Source organism: Corythoichthys intestinalis, chromosome 4 (assembly GCF_030265065.1).
Source record: "Corythoichthys intestinalis isolate RoL2023-P3 chromosome 4, ASM3026506v1, whole genome shotgun sequence".
Lineage (NCBI taxonomy): Eukaryota > Metazoa > Chordata > Actinopteri > Syngnathiformes > Syngnathidae > Corythoichthys > Corythoichthys intestinalis.
The window spans coordinates 25,861,519-25,880,176 of record NC_080398.1 but is presented as its reverse complement, the minus strand read 5'-3'; the positions used below and the strand labels follow the sequence as shown (position 1 = coordinate 25,880,176).

Here is an 18,658-nt window from a genome sequence, read left to right as displayed (position 1 = left end):
CTGTATGTTTCCACAGCCTCTAAATGCACATTCGCCATGTTGCCAGCCATCAATTAACTCAGCAGACTGATGCTGCATTTGAGGAAGGTCGGAAGTCAGAGTTTCCAACCTCTGATCTGGAAAAATATCATTAGTACACCTCCACTATTTGATCGCCTATGAGAAGTTAGGTTTGCAGGAGGTCAATATGTCTTTTGAAGGCCAAAATAAAAAACAACTCGTGGCGATCAGCCATCTTTGCTGTTTACATTCGCTTAGAATGCTTTAAGGTCGAAACTGGTACCCATTGAGCGGGATAAGTCCGACTTCCCACCTTCCTCCAATGCAGCGTGAGAACGAGTGACCGAAGCACTCCTCCTTATTGGGGTTGTATTACACATCTAAAAAAAAAGTCCCGCAGAATGAAATGAACTACGGCAGTTTGGTGTGACATTGTTTTGGCCGAAAGGCTGTTTTGAACAATGATCTGTGTTTTGAATTTATTTGAATACGTTGAATCTGTTCGTAGATCTGTATCTTTTTTTTTTTTTATCGGCATGCTATAATGGTGTCAGTGACTCGCGCTAGCCTAGCCACTCCGGAGCCCTAAAATAAAAAATCTGCTAACTTGAAGATTAAGCCTAATGTCAAAAATCCTGAACTTCCGCTTTAAGGCAAAACACTACCGCTTTTGTCCACCGGCGTCTCTAAAATCGACCAAAACTGAAAAGGTACCTTGTGTTGCTTTAAATCTTTGCCTGGCATTGGCTGACACTAACGGCCATAAATGTCCAATCCGTTTGAAGTGGGAGGGATTCGCTGCCATATAATATATATTTTTTTATATTTGCATGAATGCTGCTTGTCTTTAAAAAAAAAAAAAAAAAGTTCAAGGACAGAAAAAGTCATAACGTGGTTACGCATCTAATTTAGACAATGAGTGCAAAAATGATTCACAAGAAACAATCAATATCATCAGAGTAATACACCAGCTGGAACAAATACAATATGTATCAGTTTTGCAAAATTAAATCGTTGACTGCCATTGTCAGCAAATTCATTTGAACTAGAGCGAATGTGGGAAATGAGGGATTATTAGCGTTACCTGACAGAGAGAGAGAAATCTCCCACGTTCTTTTTACTTGGACGGGCGAGAAAGCTGCCGTGGATACCCTGATTTTTTAGCAAGTCCTCAGCCTGCAGGCCTGTCAGGTCTCTGTGGAACCACCTGCAAATATACACACACACAAAACATAGTCGTCTAAAAGATTGTTTAATTCAGCCATAATGCAGCAAAGTAAAGACGTTTTTCTGTCTTGACTGCAGTTTGAGAAGCTATAGCCTTTTCAATGCTTCAACGCAGAGCACAATTTACACTTTCCACAGCAAGTTTCTCAAAATAAGGTGTTTTCTTGACAAAGTACGAACCAGGATAACACCACGACCGAAAACAGCAAACTCCAGCAAAAGCCATAGGATTTTGGTATTTTCATCTAGGACTGCAGCTATCAAATATCTGGTATTATGAAAATTCCATCGAACCATCGAGTAATCTGATAAAAAACTTTTTTTTTTTCTTTTGGTAAAGAGCAATTATAAATAACACACAAGAAAACAAGACATTTCACCTAATATTGAACCAATTTTAGACAATCAATTTCTTTATTTTAGATGTACATTGTTAAAAACAGCCAACAATTTTATCTCAGATGTGACTAGAAAAAAACAACAACAAATTCACTACTTTCACTCAAAAAACTTAAGATCCTATGAAACAATGTCTTATTTCTTACCTAAAAATGTCATTACGCTTGGTAACACACATCACTTAAAAGTTAGGTGTAGTATTTCAACAGAATTTCCATTTGCGTCGAGCTAATTTTAAATTCGAGTTAAGTTTTAAATTAGTCTAAATTGTAAGTCCTAAAAAGATTTTGAGTTTTTGCAGTGTTCAAAATATATGTATGATACCTGCTGTATTGGAGCACATTAGGCACCAGTGCTACTTCGTGTTATATCCATCAAAACTTGTGAGCTAAAATTGACAGTTAGCTTTATTATGCTTTTATTTTACACACTCATCATCGCTCTACAACAATGTGTTTTTACAGATTAAATAAAACCTGGATGGAAGATGCGTTTGCAAATCATCAACAGTATTTTTATTTATAATTTTTAATCGAGTTAATCGCAGCTTAAAAATTAATTAGTCGTAATTAATCGCAATTCAAACCATCTCTAAAATCTCTATTTTTCTGTAAATTATTGTTGGAATGGAAAGATAAGACACAATAGAAAGACTTGTAGTCCTTAAAAGATACATTTGAGTACAAGTTATGATCATTTTATATTAAAACCCCTCTTAATGTTTTCGTTATAATAAAATTTGTAAAATTTTCAATCAAAAAAACAAAACAAAACTAAAAGCTCGCCATTGTTGGCGTCGCCAAGCGGGACGTCACATGGGCTCCCTGCCGTTCTTCCACAGTGTCTTTAACTACGTAGGGTAGTGATTGGAATACACCACAAGGTGTCAATGGCGAGTTTTAAATTAATTAGAGAGCTATCCAAGGCAAAGTCTGAGTAAGTTTTATGTGTATTTTGCATAGCTATTTTGATTGGGAATTCCAGTTCTCTTTGCATTGAGCGCTTTTCTTTTTGTTAACATTATTTTTTTGAGAGATGGGGATATTATTTTTGTTGTGCTTTCATTAAATGATACTGTAGCAACTTAACTGTTCTGCTCAAATGCATGATGGGAAGTTGGGCAACCATGACTGTCAGTGGTGGCTGCCATTTGGTATACAGTATGTTCTGCGTTGTGCTCAATTAAGCATGTTAAGAAAAAGAACGTCTCCTTTGTGATATAGGAATATTATTTATGTTGTGCTTTCATTAAAAGATACTGTAGCAATTTAACTGTTCTCCCCAAATGCATGATTGGAAGTTGGGCAACCATGATTGTCAGTAGTGGCTGAAAATAGTATACAGCATGTTCTGCGTCGTGTTCAATTAAGCGTGTTAAGAAAAAGAACGTCTCCTTTGTGAGATAGGAATATTATTTATGTTGTGCTTTCCTTAAAAGATACTGTAGCAACTTAACTGTTCTCTCCAAATGCATGATTGGAAGTTGGGCAACCATGATTATCAGTAGTGGCTGACAATAGTATACAGCATGTTCTGCGTTGTGTTCAATTAAGCGTGTTAAGAAAAAGATAGTCCCCTGTGAGAGACAGGAATATTATTTTTGTTGTGCTTTCACTAAAAGATACTGTAGCTACTTAACTGTTCCGCCCAAATGCATGATGGGAAGTTGTGTTCAATTAAGCGTGTTAAGATAAAGACCGTCTCCAGTCATTCTTCCCCACGTCGTTTGCCACATACTTATATTTGTTGTGAAAGAGTTGTTTAGGCCAAAAAAAGGCACGGTCCAATGAACGCCTGTGTCCACTCGCATTTCTCTGCCTTTTCCGCTCTCAACGTGTTAAAACGGCGTCATTGTAAAGTGTTTGAGGCAACGCGGGAACGGGTCATTCCGTGCATGCGTTAATTGCGTCAAAAATTTTAACGTGAAAATGTAAAAAAATGAATTACCGCCCGTTAATGCGATAAATTTGACAGCACTAATAGAAACATAGCCCTCCGCAGGGCTAACATTACGTAAACAAGGTACATTAATCTTATTTATTAACACTTAGTTAACTTCATTTTCCCTTGACCCGAGTATCGCTCCTCCGCCCTCGGAGTAAACCGGGTGCCTTCGGTTGAGCTGCAGCATTGAAGACGTGGTTTAATGGTATGCAAGCGCTGTCTTACAGTGAATACATGAAAAAGTGTTCGCCTTTGTGTCCAACTTGAAATGCTCCCACACCTTTGACATTTTCTGCTTTTTGTTATTTTCTGTCTTTCTCTTCGCTTTCCTCGGGTTCGTCGTTACCTCTATGCATGCATAGTTGAAATCAAATATATCCGCCGCCTCCGTCTTCTTTTTGCATGTACGTGACGTCAGCGCGTTGTGCCGCATTAAAATTGGTCTGGGCAAAACGTCATGCTTGGAGCTAGCGAAATTAAATGATTCCTCGAGGCGGAAAAAATTCCTCGATCAATTTTTTTTTAAAAATCGAGTTACTTGAATTATTCAAGTAATTGTTTCAGGTCAATTTTCATCTAAGAGTGCATGTTTTTTTGGGGGGGGGGTGCTTCTTTTGACAATGAATGTGTTGAATCACACAATTCATACGGGAAAGCTTTAGTTCTACCTTTAACTTTGCTGACAAAGCTTTTATAGGTACACTGCAGAAAAACACTTCCTTAAAACTACGGTAGTTAAATTTCTTTTTTTTCCCCCAGTATAAAAATACTAGAAATAACTGAAATTATCTGCCAGTTCTTCCCTTTAAATTTTACTCACTTAGATTTCTTAAAATAAGAAAAATAGCTAGCTGAAAATAAGTTTAACAGACTTATTTTAAGCAATAAATCAGTATATTTAATCTTTAAAAAAGCGTGTTTGCCAGAAATTTTCTTAATTCAAAAATGGATATTTTTCAAAACATTTTAAATGTTTTCCTTGATTTTGTTGAGAAATTATCAACTTTTAGATGTAGTATGGGCTTAATAAGAAAAAATATTCATATTTACTTACACTAAGTGGAATAGTTCGACACATTAATCTGTTAACTAGTCTTTAATGCTCAAAATAAGATGGAGAAAATTATTTGACTAGATTTAAGAAAATTGATTAAGACGTTATAAATTTGCATTTTACTACAGATAGGTTGAGAAAATCAACACCATTACTTTGAGAAAATGAATGTGATCTTGTTTATGTTTCATTGTTAGGTTTTAAGTGTTTTAAGTAATCTCTGCTTTCACATTAAAAAGAATTTTCCATCTCTATCATATTTAATAGTGCAACATTATGAATGATTACTATTTTTCACAGCAAGTACCAGGTTAAAAAAAAAAAAAAAAGTGTAAAGATGCATGAGGGCAGGCAATACTGTGGTAAATACCACATCGCTACTACATGTGATCATTGATGAAAATTGCTTCTTTCTTAAACGATTGTTTTCTAAGTGCACTGTGACTAATTAATAACACTGGGGAACATTTTGAAAAACATAATTCCGTTGAATTAAATTTTTATGGTATTTAAAACTATAATTAGCATGGTGATTCCAAAACTGCAGTTAGTTATTTTGTAGCATATTCAAATTATTTCGTTATCATTACTTGCACTCGACTGTATTTTCGTAATAACAGAGTTAAATAAACTGCATTCATGTCTTTTCTTTCATATTTTATTATTGTATATCAATATTTGATTGTTATTTTATAAGCACGTGAAGTACAATATCTTTCACTTTTTAAAGAAACTGGGATACTGATATCAGTTTTTGGATTCCGCACACAAAAATTCAAAACAGCGCTCAACTAAACTCAACAAAAATTAGGTGCTCAAATAAAGTTACATTCACATACTGTATAAATGAATGTTAATGTGATGCCTACGGATTCAGAGAATACATTCACGGCTTCGTCTGGAAGAATTGTTTGATGTCGTCAGCACCAAGATTTTTTTATGATTTTTTGTTGTTGTTGGCCTGTTTACAACATAAGCAGCAGTGCGTTCTTTGTGTACTTTGTAGAATACGTGCTATTTTGTCATGGATTAAGCAAATTTGCTTCATATACGAATCACACCTGCCAATAAATGCTGGCTACCAACTGATTCTCCATGTCAAAAAGTCGCGTGGCTTCACGGCTGCAGGTTTAATTCATTAATTGCCATTGACGGCGATAGTCATTCGATCCATTTGAACTATTCGTTCATTCGCTGACACCCTCTCTGTTCAAATGGATTGGATGTCTATCGCAGTCAATGGCAGCTTAATTCACATTTTTATTTCATGTCTGTTACTCTTGACCCAATAAAGTGAGTCAAAATGTGTCCTGGACACTAAATTTAAGGAAGACTGCTTCAAAACAAACACACCGCATATCACATGATGGAGAATCAGAGCAGCTGAGAGGAAGAAGGAGAAGAAGGAATGGAAAGAGAGAAGTTGTCATGGTTGCCCAACGACGAGTGCTCGGCAACGTCCACTTACCGAACCATGGCGTCGCCTTCGCGCGAGCCAACAAGATCAGAGGGGGGAAACAGCGGCTGGAACCTGCAAAAAAAAACAAAAAAAAAAACACTTTAACCTTAAAATTCACCTAGAATCACTTGTCATTTTAGACTATTGCACTTATGTTGTATGATCAAATTACCTGCACTGACAACTCTTTACTGACTCTGCTCGTGGGTGAGGAAAGCGGACAAGTGTAACACCATAAAACGTCCTCTTCTCCGCTGTCCCTGAACGCAACTGAGCGCGTTTCTCTCCTCCTCTTTATCTCTCTCTGACTGTCTGTCTACGTTGTCGTGTCCTCTTCCTTCCTTTTTGTAGCTCCTTTCACAAAATAGTGAAAGCTCCGACAGGAACGAGAAGAGCTGACCGTGGCGGGATTCCTTCTTTTTTGGTGCAAATCCAAAATTACAACACAAATCTGAATACTTGAAGTGGTCATTGAGTTTCCATAGTGTTGTTTTCCTCACAGGTTGCCATGAAAAAGCACACAATACATTTCTTAAAATTAAAAAAAAAAAAAAAAAAGAGTTCAGGATTTTTCACCTCAGTCCGCTTGCCCTCTCATCTGCTGCCACTTTCTGTTGAAGTGTGAATATATTGACAACACAAAGGTCAGAGACACATTACACTTCCTTGTTTGCAGCAAAACAACACACAGTGCTTAAGTACGTGCATGCAAAAGTGTTTCAACATAAAAACTGACGAGTTTCCCACCGTAACGCAATACTTGCATCACAAGGGAGGACGTATGCACTTGACATGCATTTACCAGCCACATTACAGTGTAAATATAAAGTCTACACACCCCTAGGTCAAATTTTAAAGCTTTTACCGCCGTTCAAGTGACCAATTTTCTGCACAAATTAAATACAGTGGGGCAAATAAGTATTTAGTCAACCGCTAAATGTGCAAGTTCTCCTACTGGAAAATATTAGAGAGGCCTGTAATTGTCAACATGGGTAAACCTCAACCATGAGAGACATTGTGGAAAAAAAAAAAACAGAAAATCACATTGTTTGATTTTTAAATTTTTTTTAAAGTGTTTGGTCAATACCAAAAGTTCATCACAGTACTTTGTTATGTACCCTTTGTTGGCAATACTGGAAGCCAAACGTTTTCTGTAACTCTTCAGAAGCTTTTCACCCACTGTTGCTGGTATTTTGGCCCATTCCTCCATGCAGATCTCCTCTAGAGCAGTGATGTTTTGGGGCTGTCGTTGGGCAACACGGACTTTCAACTCCCTCCACAGATTTTCTATGGGGTAGAGATCTGGAGACTGGCTAGGCCACTCCAGGACCTTGAAATGCTTCTTACGAAGCCACTCCTTTGCTCCCCTGGCTGTGTGTTTGGGATCATTGTCATGCTGAAAGACCCAGCCACGTCTCATCTTCAATGCCCTTGCTGATGGAAGGAGATTTTCACTTAAAATCTCTTGGTACATGGCCCCATTCATTCGTTCCTTTACACAGATCAGTCGTCCTGGTCCTTTTGCAGGAAAACAGCCCCAAAGCATGATGTTTCCACCCCCATGCTTCACAGTGGTTATGGTCTTCTTCGGATGCAATTCCGTATTCTTTCTCCTCCAAACACGAGAACCTGTGTTTCTACCAGAAAGTTCTATTTTGGTTTCATATGACCATAACACATTCTCCCAGTCCTCTTCTGGATCATCCGTATGCTCTCTAGCGAACCGCAGACGGGCCTGGACGTGTACTTTCTTCAGCAGGGGGACACGTCTGGCAGTGCAGGATTTGAGTCCTTGGTGGCGCATTGTGTTACTGATAGTAGCCTTTGTTACTGTGGTCCCAGCTCTCTTTAGGTCATTCACTAGGTCCCCTGTGTGGTTCTGGGAGTTTTGCTCACAGTTTTTGTTATCATTTTGACGCCATGGGGTGAGATCTTGCATGGAGCCCCAGATTGAGGGAGATTATCAGTGGTCTTGTATGTCTTCAGTTTTCTAATAATTGGTCCCACAGCTGATTTCTTTACACCAAGCGTTTTACCTATTGCAGATTCAGTCTTCCCAGCCTGGTGCAGGTCTACAATTTTGTCTCTGGTGTCCTTCGACAGCTCTTTGGTCTTGGCCATAGTGGAGTTTGGCGAGTGACTGACTGAGGTTGTGGACAGGTGTATTTTATACCGATAATGAGTTAAAACAGGTGCCATTAATATAGGTAACGAGTGGACCCTCGTTAGACCTCGTTAGAAGAAGTTAGACCTCTTTGACAGCCAGAAATCTTGCTTGTTTGTAGGTGACCAAATACTTATTTTCCACTCAGATTTGGAAATAAATTCTTTAAAAATTAAACAATGGGATTTTCAGGGTTTTTTTTCTACATTCTGTCTCTCATGGTTGAGGTTTACCCATGTTGACGATTACAGGCCTCTCTAATCTTTTCCAGTAGGAGAACTTGCACAATTGGTTGTTGACTAAATACTTACTTGCCCCACTGTATATTGACACAGGAGTAGTAATAATAAACGGTTGAGATGATGTGCTAGCACTTTTGGAGTTGGAACTAATTACCGTAATTTTCGCACTTTAAGGCGCACCTGACTATAAGCCGCCACCCACCAAATTTGACACGAAAACGACATTTGTTCATACATAAGCCGCACTCGACTATAAGCCGCAGCTGTCCTCACTGTATTATGGGATATTTACACCAAAAGAGAACACTATCTGACAGCGGCATTATACGACTGTCATACGACCAAATGAACCACCATGAAGCTTTGAACCAAATGGCTGCAAAGCTTTGAACCAAATGGCTGCAAAGCTTCATTGCTTCAAGAAGCTTCATTTGGGAACCACTGCTCCCTTGGGGGAGACAGTCAACCTATGTTGCCACCTGCTGTCAACATGGTTGTTGTCCAACATGCTCCTAGAATGCATTGCAGCTTTACAGATGTAAATAACAGTCTAAATTCATGTTCTGTGCTAATTATTTCTTCAGTTATTGTTCCAGTTGTTTCATTAATTTGCTAGTTATGGTATTTGGTAACACTTTATTTGACAGTGGCGCCATAAAACTGTCATTAGACAATCAGGTAATGAGCATTAATAAATGCTTATAACAGATGTCATTTAGTGTTATCCAGGAAATTATCCCACTTTTGAATGGATGTAAAAGATCTGAGCTGGACATAAATGGAGGTATTGACATAATTTGCCAGATGACACTTAATGACATCTGTCAGAAGAATTCAGTAATGCCCATGATAGTGCCATTTTATGACACCGCTGTCAAATAAAGTGTTACCTATTACCCCAAATAAAGCAAAAAATAAGCCGCACTGGACTATTCGCCGCAGGATTCAAAATGAAGGAAAAAAAGTAGCGGTTTATAGTCAGAAAATTAAGTTATTCAGAGATACTTTAAATGGTGTCAGGCGTATAACAACTCCAGAATTGCATAATTTACAGGGAGAAAGAACACCTAGTATAAATTAGTGATGTCCCGATCCGATACTCAGTTTCAGTATCGGCGCCCAATATGGCTATTTTTAGAGTATCGTACAGTATCGGATTTAGTCAAAAGATAGGAACCCGATCCAGTAGTCGCATGTATTTTCATCATGCTTTTCGGCTCGGCTGCTGTAGATCAAACCACGAAGCAAAAAAGTGCTGAGTGGAACTACTTCTCTTTAGAAACTTATCATAGTAACAGCGCATCGTGTAATATTTGTAAACAAAGCATTTTTTATAGGGCTGTCAAAATTATCGCATTAACGCGCGGTAATTAATTTTTTTAATTAATCACGTTAAAATATTTGACGCAATTAACGCACATGTCCCGCTCAGACAGTATTCTGCCTTTTGGTAAGTTTTACAGCAAGGCTTTTTGTGCTGCAGCACAACAGCGAACTCTTGTGGTCGCTTTGCGACATGGTTTATTTTTTTCTTGCCAGTTCATATGGCTGCACGACGTCTCGGGCTGAAGCCTACGTTGTAATATTGTGCTTATATGATCCTTGGACAAGATTTGTCCGTAAGTATGGTTGTTGTAAAGAATGTACATATTATGTTAGTAAGCGAAATGTTCTATTTTTTGTATGAGACGCTTTTTGTTTATGTTTAGTGAACCTGTATAGCGTGCTAAGCTAACGTTGTTGCTAATGCAATGCTTGTGTACTTTTTTGGGTGTAGTTTTATGACGGTCTAAAGAGGACAATGGTTTGAGGCTATTTTATTAATAAATCAGATGAAAAAGGAAGAAGTCTGATTATTAAGGCGTCGTTCACTAGCTGTCTAGCTTTGGAAAAAGTAGACGCTTCGGAGTGAAGACAGCATAGACAGATTTAAATGACAGTAGAGTGAAATGCCCACTACAGTCCTTATGGATTTTCCCATTGGCAGTGTATCAAATACTTGTTCTCCCCACTGTATATATCCATCTTGTGTCTTATCTTTCCATTCCAACAATTTATTTTACAGAATATATATAATTTACAGAAAAATATGGCATATTTTATAGATGGTTTGAATTGCGATTAATTGCGATTAATTACGATTAATTAATTTTTAAGCTGTAATTAACTCGATTAAAATTTTTAATAGTTTGGCAGCCCTGACTTTTTTAGTTACCCACAGGGCTCACTTTAATACAAAATATTTGATTTTTCATTTACGGTTACATTATTTTTGCTGGTCTAAAAATATAGCTATCCGATCGGTATCAGCAAAGCATATCGGAAAAGAATCGGAGCGGAAGTTAAAAAAAAATAAAAATAAAAAATAGCATTGGGACATTCCTAGTATACAGTGTATCACAATAGCGAGTACACCCCTCGCATTTCTGCAGATATTTAAGTATATCTTTTCATGGGACAACACTGACAAAATGACACTTTGACACAATGAAAAGTAGTCTGTGTGCAGCTTATATGATAGTTATTTTATTTTCCCCCTCAAAATAACTCAAAATATAGCCATTAATATCTAAACCCCTGGCAACAAAAGTGAGTACACCACATGGGAACTACATGCATCCCTAAGTGTCCAAATTGAGTACTAAATGTCATTTTTCCTCAAAATGTCATGTGACTCGTTACAGGAGTGTTGTAAGCATTGCTGCAGAGATTGAAGAGGTGGGGGGTCAGCATGTTAGTGCTCAGACCATTAGCTGCACTCTACATCAAATTGGTGTGCATGGCTGTCACCCCAGGAGGAAGCCTCTTCTGAAGACGGTACACAAGAAAGCCCGGCCATCTCATCAGACCATAGGACACGGTTTCAGTAATCCATGTGCTTTGTTGACATGTCTTCAGCAAACTGTTTGCGGGCTTTCTTGTGTACAGTCTTCAGAAGAGGCTTCCTCCTGGGGTGACAGGAGGAATACTTCTGTAATAGCAGTGACTCAAAACAGAATGCAAATTTTTGAAAAAAAATTTTTTGGTACCATTATGTTGTAGCACTTTGAGCTCCGTGTTTGAAATGAAGTGATTATTAAATAAAATGCATTACTATTATTCTTCACTTTCTTAGACCTCCAATTATCAGCGGTGGAATGTAACGAAGTACTTAAATACATTTTTGTGTATCTGTACTTTACTTTAGTACAAATATGAAGTGGTACTTTTTACTTCACTATGTTTTACAGCAGGTATCTGTACTTTTTACTCCATTACTTTTCAAATTGTCACCTGCGTTACACGTTACTTTTCTTTTTTTCCCTTCATTGTGACTTGAAAGTTTATATACTGTATATGTACGATGCATCTGATCGTAATTTTAATCCATAAATCTGATCGGACTAAAGATATTTTGTCCATGCAAACGTAGCCACTGATAGATTTGAGCACACCTGTGCATGTGATCATGGGTAATGTCAGGACTAAGGGTGGGTATTATGGGATACTTGAATGTGACTGGCTAAAATAGTACCAGGATCGATAAATGTCAGCCAACACTAGGAAGTGGCCATCATTTCTTTTATTTATGTTTTGCATATCAAAAAAATGAAATTCTGTGCTTTTTCCAATTCATTATACAAGATTCTCTCATGCGTGTGATAAAGGTATTGTCTTTCCCTTTAAGTTTAAATATGATCCTGACCACAGGTGCACACGCTAAAACCACATAAATATCTCAGTTCTTCCCCCCCCCCCCCAATTCAGTTCCCGTATATACGTACAGTAGGTTATAGGTCAAAGTGAGGTTGGAAAAAGTTTTGACATTATTTATTTGTATTCATTTTTGAACTCATTCAATGTGATAGAATAGACAGTGATAGACATCAAATCCATTTCTATGAAGGCTGAGTGATCAAGTTTCCCTGCCATTGACAGCGATGGATGTCTAATCCATTTTGACTTGGGGGCTGGCAACAATTGAACGATTGCTGCCAGACCTCCCAGGGAAAATGGATTGGACGTCTATCGCTGTCAATTGCAGGTAAAGAGTTAACATCACGAAAAAAATGTAATATGTGTCAACTGTAAATTAAGTACATCTGTATAATCTGCAGAAAAAAATATATTGATGCTTAAATTCACAGCACTCCTTGCATTTGGCAAAAATTAATAATGTTGTCTTTGTTGGTATCTATTATCCCAAAAAGTACACTATGTCATAATTGATCAATTTTCGTAAACAGTACATTCAATTTATGCAACTTTTGTTTGTGTTGTGTGGTAATATACAGTATATTACACCCCTGGTTTGCTGGTATAGTGACCTCTAGTGGCCATTATGAGTCAAAGCAGTTTACATTTTACAATAAAAGGAATTCATGACAATGCATAATTTACTATTCTTTTAATACCAGTAATTACAGTATTGTAATTTACTTTCATTTTGGCAGTGTCAGCATATTGCTAAGTGCTTTTCTTAATCATTTTAATAATGCTCCATTTATTATCGCATTCACTCATCAAAATCCTTATTATTGCAGTTCAGATGATAGAGTAGATGTCTGAAGCTTTTGCGATCATGTTTATTGCTGCAATTCTTGCAGACACGTAATCGCAAATCACCCTCAAATTACAGTTAGAATCTGTTCAGTGATTGAGCAAAAAAAAAAAAAAAAAAAGTAATTAAGCAAGGGACAGGTCATAAAGTAAAATTTGGTACAATCATAAGTCAAGGTAGTATTACTGTTTTGAGTAAATATTAAAAAATATGTAATATATATGTGTGTATTTCTTTGTTTTTTGAAATAAACATTATGGGGATGTTGTGTGTCAATTTTGGAGATTTATAGGGGGCAAAGCCAGTTTGTTTTTATTCATTTTAAATATACTAATTTCGTTGTTGTTGTTGTTTTTTTAACTTCTGTTATTTTATTACTTTTTAGAATAAAGAATAATGAAAAATACAATATGAATAATATTTCAAAAATATATATGTATGTTTTTTTAACAGCCGCTCACACTATAAAATGTTAAAAAGTTCAAATACTGCAAATAAAGACAGTGACAGTATCACACATGTGGAGGATAGAGGCTGATTGGACCCCTATTGCCGTCAAAGGTAGCTAACGGGTTAAGCACACAAACAATTTGCCTACTCACCCTCGTCATTTTTGTTCCTCTTCTCACGTCATCTCAACAGTCTTGTGGACCTTTCTGCAGGAAGTGACGGGTGACATTATGTATAACCAAACCTCAACACTTCCAACTTTACACTCTTATTTTTTTTTTGGTGTTGCAATCGATTCTCACTCTTACATTTCACCGCCTAAAAGGTCCACTGGTGATGAGACGTTCAAATGAGCCGATGCACCCGCCCTTGTAATTTGCTCTAATTCCCTTAAATTGCCGGGAGATAATATGCTTCTTCCTGACTCGCTCGTATGACCTTCTTCCTCTGAAAAACTTGAAAAGTGCTCAAGTTACCGCAGTGTTCAGGGTATATACTCAATAGACAAAAACATTTCGGTCACTTGTTTGTTACACCAAATGAAATTTTAAAAATCATACCAACAAACAGTTGACCTTTTATTATGGTCCATTAAAAACAAATGTGATAAAAACAACAATTTTAACAGTGATGATACATGTACAGAAATTAAGTTAAAGATCGCGGACATGTCCCCAAAAGCGCCACTTCCTCGCGTACCTAATTTTGAGCAAAATACAGGAACTTCTGGGGATTTAAGGAATGATCACCAGGTAAAGTGATGTCAAAGAGGAACAACAATAGTCTGATGGTAAAAATCGCACTCACTGGCACGGCCATGTCAGGGCAATCCTGCAATGGAGCACCAAATATGGCATTAACATGTACAAACAGTGTATATCTGTGGAGTACAAAAGCGTTAGGTCACCATTTGTTGCTTTTGTGATCTTTCGAGCCATTTTCAAAAGCACGCCGAACAAATGATTACATTTTTAGCGGAAATTTAGCAATAACGAAACGCGTCAAAACTATTTTCAAGTCATTGCTAATATTTAGCTGTTGTGCTATAGTTACTGTTTGGAAGTAGGTACTCTTTTCATATCGGCTGTTCTCGATTCTTTTCACAATATATATATATAAATTTTAGATTTTTTTTCTAAATTTGTTTAAAAAACTGTTAGTTCTGGAACAAAGATAAACCAGAGTAGTCCAACATTTCAGCCACATATGAAGTATATATTAGCATAAAATTAGCAGCAATGTATGACCAAATACTCTGCCTCTTGCAGACAATAGTTTGTTGATATAACTTATTTTCGGCAGTGAACTAGAAACATATGCCTGAGAGCTTTGTTATATTTCTTGTCAATAATTGTTCCCAAGGCATTTGCTTGTGAATATCCAGTTCAAAGCAACGCTTACTTTCCTAAAGTGAATGGCGTTTACCATTACATATTAGCGTTATGCTAGCAATCACTCGAAAAACTATCTTGTATTTTAGTGTATTTTTTCTTTGTGTCTGTTTAGCTTCACAGTTTACTTGACCTGGAGAGTAATAAACTGCTTGAAAACCATCCACACTTGACTTTTTCGAGGAACTGTTAAAAATCTGTCAAACCAGTCAGTCTTCATATATACGGTGCATATTTATTTCATTTTTAAGGCTGGATATTCACCATTTACAGCTGAATCAAAATATGGTATTCGGCCATTTGAAGACATTTCATCTCTTATTAGGTTAGGTTTTATGTAATTTTACAGAGAATTTTACTATTCGAATTTTGCCAACGTACCTATTTAATATATAATCACGAAATAAGCAGTGCTAATGGTGACCTAAGACTCTTGCAGACAGTACTGTACACAATTTATGTGAAATTATATCACAGAATTTTTTATTTAATTTAGTAGTTCAGTTCAAAAAGTGAAAATTATTGTGCGAATTCATTAACACGATGAAAAACTTTTTAAAAGATCAACTCTTAGCTAACTTCTCCTTCAAAAATCATTCTTAAAGGGGAAGCTCAGAATTTTCAGGGATAATCTTCAAGTTAGCGAGGGTTTAATTAGTCGGTTGAATTGATTTCAACAAATTCCGTGTTTTTTGTTAGTTATTTCTTAGTCTCAGGGCTACGGAGTGGCTAAGCTAGTGCGAATCAATTGGGCTGACTTAGCTTGCCATAAAAAACAATATATGCAGACGTGAAAAATCATTGATGGCCCATGGAATCAATAGTGTTGGTTATGTTTTCAGGATAAAGTTAATAAAACTTACCATTGCATGTCAATAATTGCAGTATGAACAGCAACATTTGTAATCCAGTAGCTCTGAAGAGGAGCAGAGCGGCGTGATATCACATCGTTTTTTTTTTCAAAGCTTATTTTTTAAGTCGTAGCCAGCAGCAAGTAACCAATTTATATTGTTCCTCGTTCTTCATAGAGATTTGTGGAAACTTTGCTTTGCCCATTTCTTTTGTCTGTTTCCACAGCCTCTAAATGCCCATTTGGCCATGTTGCCAGCCGTCAGTTGACTCAGCAGACTGATGCTGCATTCGGGGATTGTGGGAAGTCAGAGTTTCCAATTTCTCATCCGAAAAAATATCACTGAAGTGCCTCCACTTTTGCTGGAGGTTAAAGTGTCTTTTCATGGCCAAATTATAAAACAACTTGTCGCGATCAGCCATCTTTACTGTTTACATTCGCTTGGAACGCTTTGTGGTTGCAACTGGTACCATCCGTCCAACCATAAGTCCAACCTCCCACCTTCCTTGAATCCAGCATGAGCACAAGTGGTCGAAGCACTCCTCTCTATTGTGGTCGTATTACGCATTTTAAAAAAAAAAAAAAAAAAAATAGTCCTGCAAAATGAAATGAATTACGGCAGTTTAGTGTGACATTTTTTGGCCGCATGGGTGTTTCGGACCAATGATCTGCATTTTTAATCTGTTTGACTATGTTGGATCTGTTCGTAGATCTGTATCGTTTTTTTATTGGCATGCTAAGTCAGCCCAATTGACACTAGCTAGCTTAGCCACTCCGGAGCCATGAAACTAACAAATAACTGAAAAAGTGCAAAGAATTTGTTGAAATCAACTCCACCAACTAATTAAACTCCCGCTAACTCGAAGATGAAGCATAATGTCAAAAATTCTGAACTTCCGCTTTAATGAAATTTTGTAACATTTTAAATTGTTGAGATGCCCATTACAAAAAGTAAAATCCTGAAATATTTCACTCTTTGAATTAAACTAGTAAATGTAATAAAGCTTTCCACAATATTTCCATTTATTGAGATGCACCTGTATTTACTAAAGACAGACAAACACAACAAAGTGAGAACAATACAACTTTGAACGAAAAAAAAAACAAATGTCACGAGTCCCTACGTGGGAAAAATGAGCCGGAAAATCAGTCCAGTTCTCCATTCTCCGCCATTAGTCCAAACATTGCAACATGGGATTTCCGTTTCTGTGTACATGAATGTACATGACACTGGACAGTTCAGGCATTTTTGAGGAGATTCTTCTTATACTATATTGTTTCTTCCAGTCTTAATAATTTGAGTGTCCAGAGCTGATGTCCTTTTGGGTTCAAAGGCAAGTGGTGTGCGTGTGTATGTGGACTGAGGAGGACTAACCTGTCCGTGCTGTACAAGGCGACTGAAAGTAGAGGTTTGGAAGAAGGGAGGGTGCTAAACTGTGATAAATAATCCCCGCTTCAGCGTGAAACCTGCATTTGCTGCACGCTTTGTGACTGATTTTGAGCGCTGACCTCAGGTCCGCGACTTGCCAGCCTGCTTAGGATGTTCCTCTCCGACATTTGAAGTCGCACGGCCACTGGTGGGATCCTAGCGATGGTCGCTGGGAGGCGCGTAACATCTGCCTTCATGTCGCTCAGAAGTTCCTCTAGTTGTTTGAGAACTGGAAGCATGAAAGAATTTAAAAAGGTTGTTACAATATTTTCCAGAAGATAAGACTATCTACCTTTGAAACCTTGAGTTTTGATAATGAAGCTGCTTATCTATGGATTTTTATAGGCTAACAAAAATGTTCGTTTATCCATTATCCAACAGCACTCGAGATACTAACCTGTAGGGTTACTCTCAAACATACATCTAGCTTCATTCATAGTGATGGTGCTCCTTTGTGAAAAGTGAATTATTTACATGCCGTGCACGTGCTAACCATGAATGGTAAAACATATTTTAGCTAGCCAGCCACTTCGATAGATTTAATCACACAATAAAGGTTTTACAATGAATGGTGCTCCGTGTAATGCTTAGTACCATTACAGAAGATTGAAGGCCAACTGTGTGGAGTAACAGATGTAAAAAGGACAGATAGCCAGAGTTTGTTACATTGCTAGCGCAGATATACGGCTAGTCGAGGGCTAACTATGGGAGGTAAAACAGATGAAAAAGGACAGATAACCAGAGTTTGTTACATTGCTAGCACAGATACAGAGCTAGCATTTTCATTGACCACTGCGTAGTATCATTACAAAAAATTTGCATGAGTTGTTTAAAATTATATATATATATATATATATATATATATATATATATATATATATATATATATATATATATATATATATATATATATATATATATATATAATAAAAACACTTTATAATAAGGGTCCCTTAATTAACATTAGTTAATGCATTTTTAGACAATAACTCATGTTTAAGTAACATCAAAATCATTCATTTAATCCCTTATCTAACAATTATTAATATATTAATTAACATGAGTTAATGCATTAGTTAATGTGTTTTAAGACTAATAACTAATGTTTAAGTATCATTACAATAATTAATATAATTGCTTATCTAACATTTATTAACATGTTAATTAACATAAGTTAATGCATTAGTTAATGGATTAGTTAATGCATTAGTTAATGCATAACCAGACAGTAACTAATAGTTTGGTAATATTAAAAAAAATATATATAGGCCTATATAGGGTTAGGGTTTAGGGTTTGTTAACTTAAAGCCTTCAGTAATTGTTAATAAAGGTTAAGAGGGGGGAACTTAAGCATTAATAATTTCTTAGTTAAGGGATACGTGTGCTACACTTTAAAATAAGGGTCCAAAAAACATTCAGTAATGGTTAATTAAGGTTAATTAATACTTATGAGGTACGTTCACGATAAATAATACCATACTCAAGGTTAGGTTATAATATATAATACAT

The 18,658-nt window shown here is 36.7% G+C and overlaps 2 protein-coding genes across 6 annotated transcripts in view; both read right to left on the bottom strand.

Moving 5' to 3' along the window:
- Window positions 1-13,822, bottom strand: part of ptpn6 (protein tyrosine phosphatase non-receptor type 6) — a 52,962-nt gene extending 39,140 nt beyond the window's left edge. The window contains exons 1-4 of one of the 2 annotated variants that reach the window (XM_057833802.1): window positions 13,632-13,822; window positions 6,256-6,694; window positions 6,093-6,155; window positions 1,085-1,207 (exon numbers count right to left, since the gene is read on the bottom strand). In XM_057833802.1, the coding sequence (XP_057689785.1) occupies window positions 1,085-1,207; window positions 6,093-6,100 (131 nt within the window). In that variant the 5' untranslated portion in view covers window positions 6,101-6,155; window positions 6,256-6,694; window positions 13,632-13,822. Of the gene's footprint in view, window positions 1-1,084; window positions 1,208-6,092; window positions 6,156-6,255; window positions 6,695-13,631 lie in introns of those variants that run through there. The other variant, XM_057833803.1, reaches the window with a different exon arrangement.
- Window positions 13,823-14,044: 222 nt separating this feature from the next.
- The window catches only part of chd4b (chromodomain helicase DNA binding protein 4b), a 44,806-nt gene continuing 40,192 nt past the window's right edge, over window positions 14,045-18,658 (bottom strand). For all 4 annotated transcript variants that reach the window (XM_057833799.1, XM_057833798.1, XM_057833800.1 and 1 more), the window contains one exon: window positions 14,045-17,378. In XM_057833799.1, coding sequence (XP_057689782.1) covers window positions 17,176-17,378 — 203 coding nt within the window. In that variant the 3' untranslated portion in view covers window positions 14,045-17,175. The remainder of the gene's footprint in view (window positions 17,379-18,658) is intronic.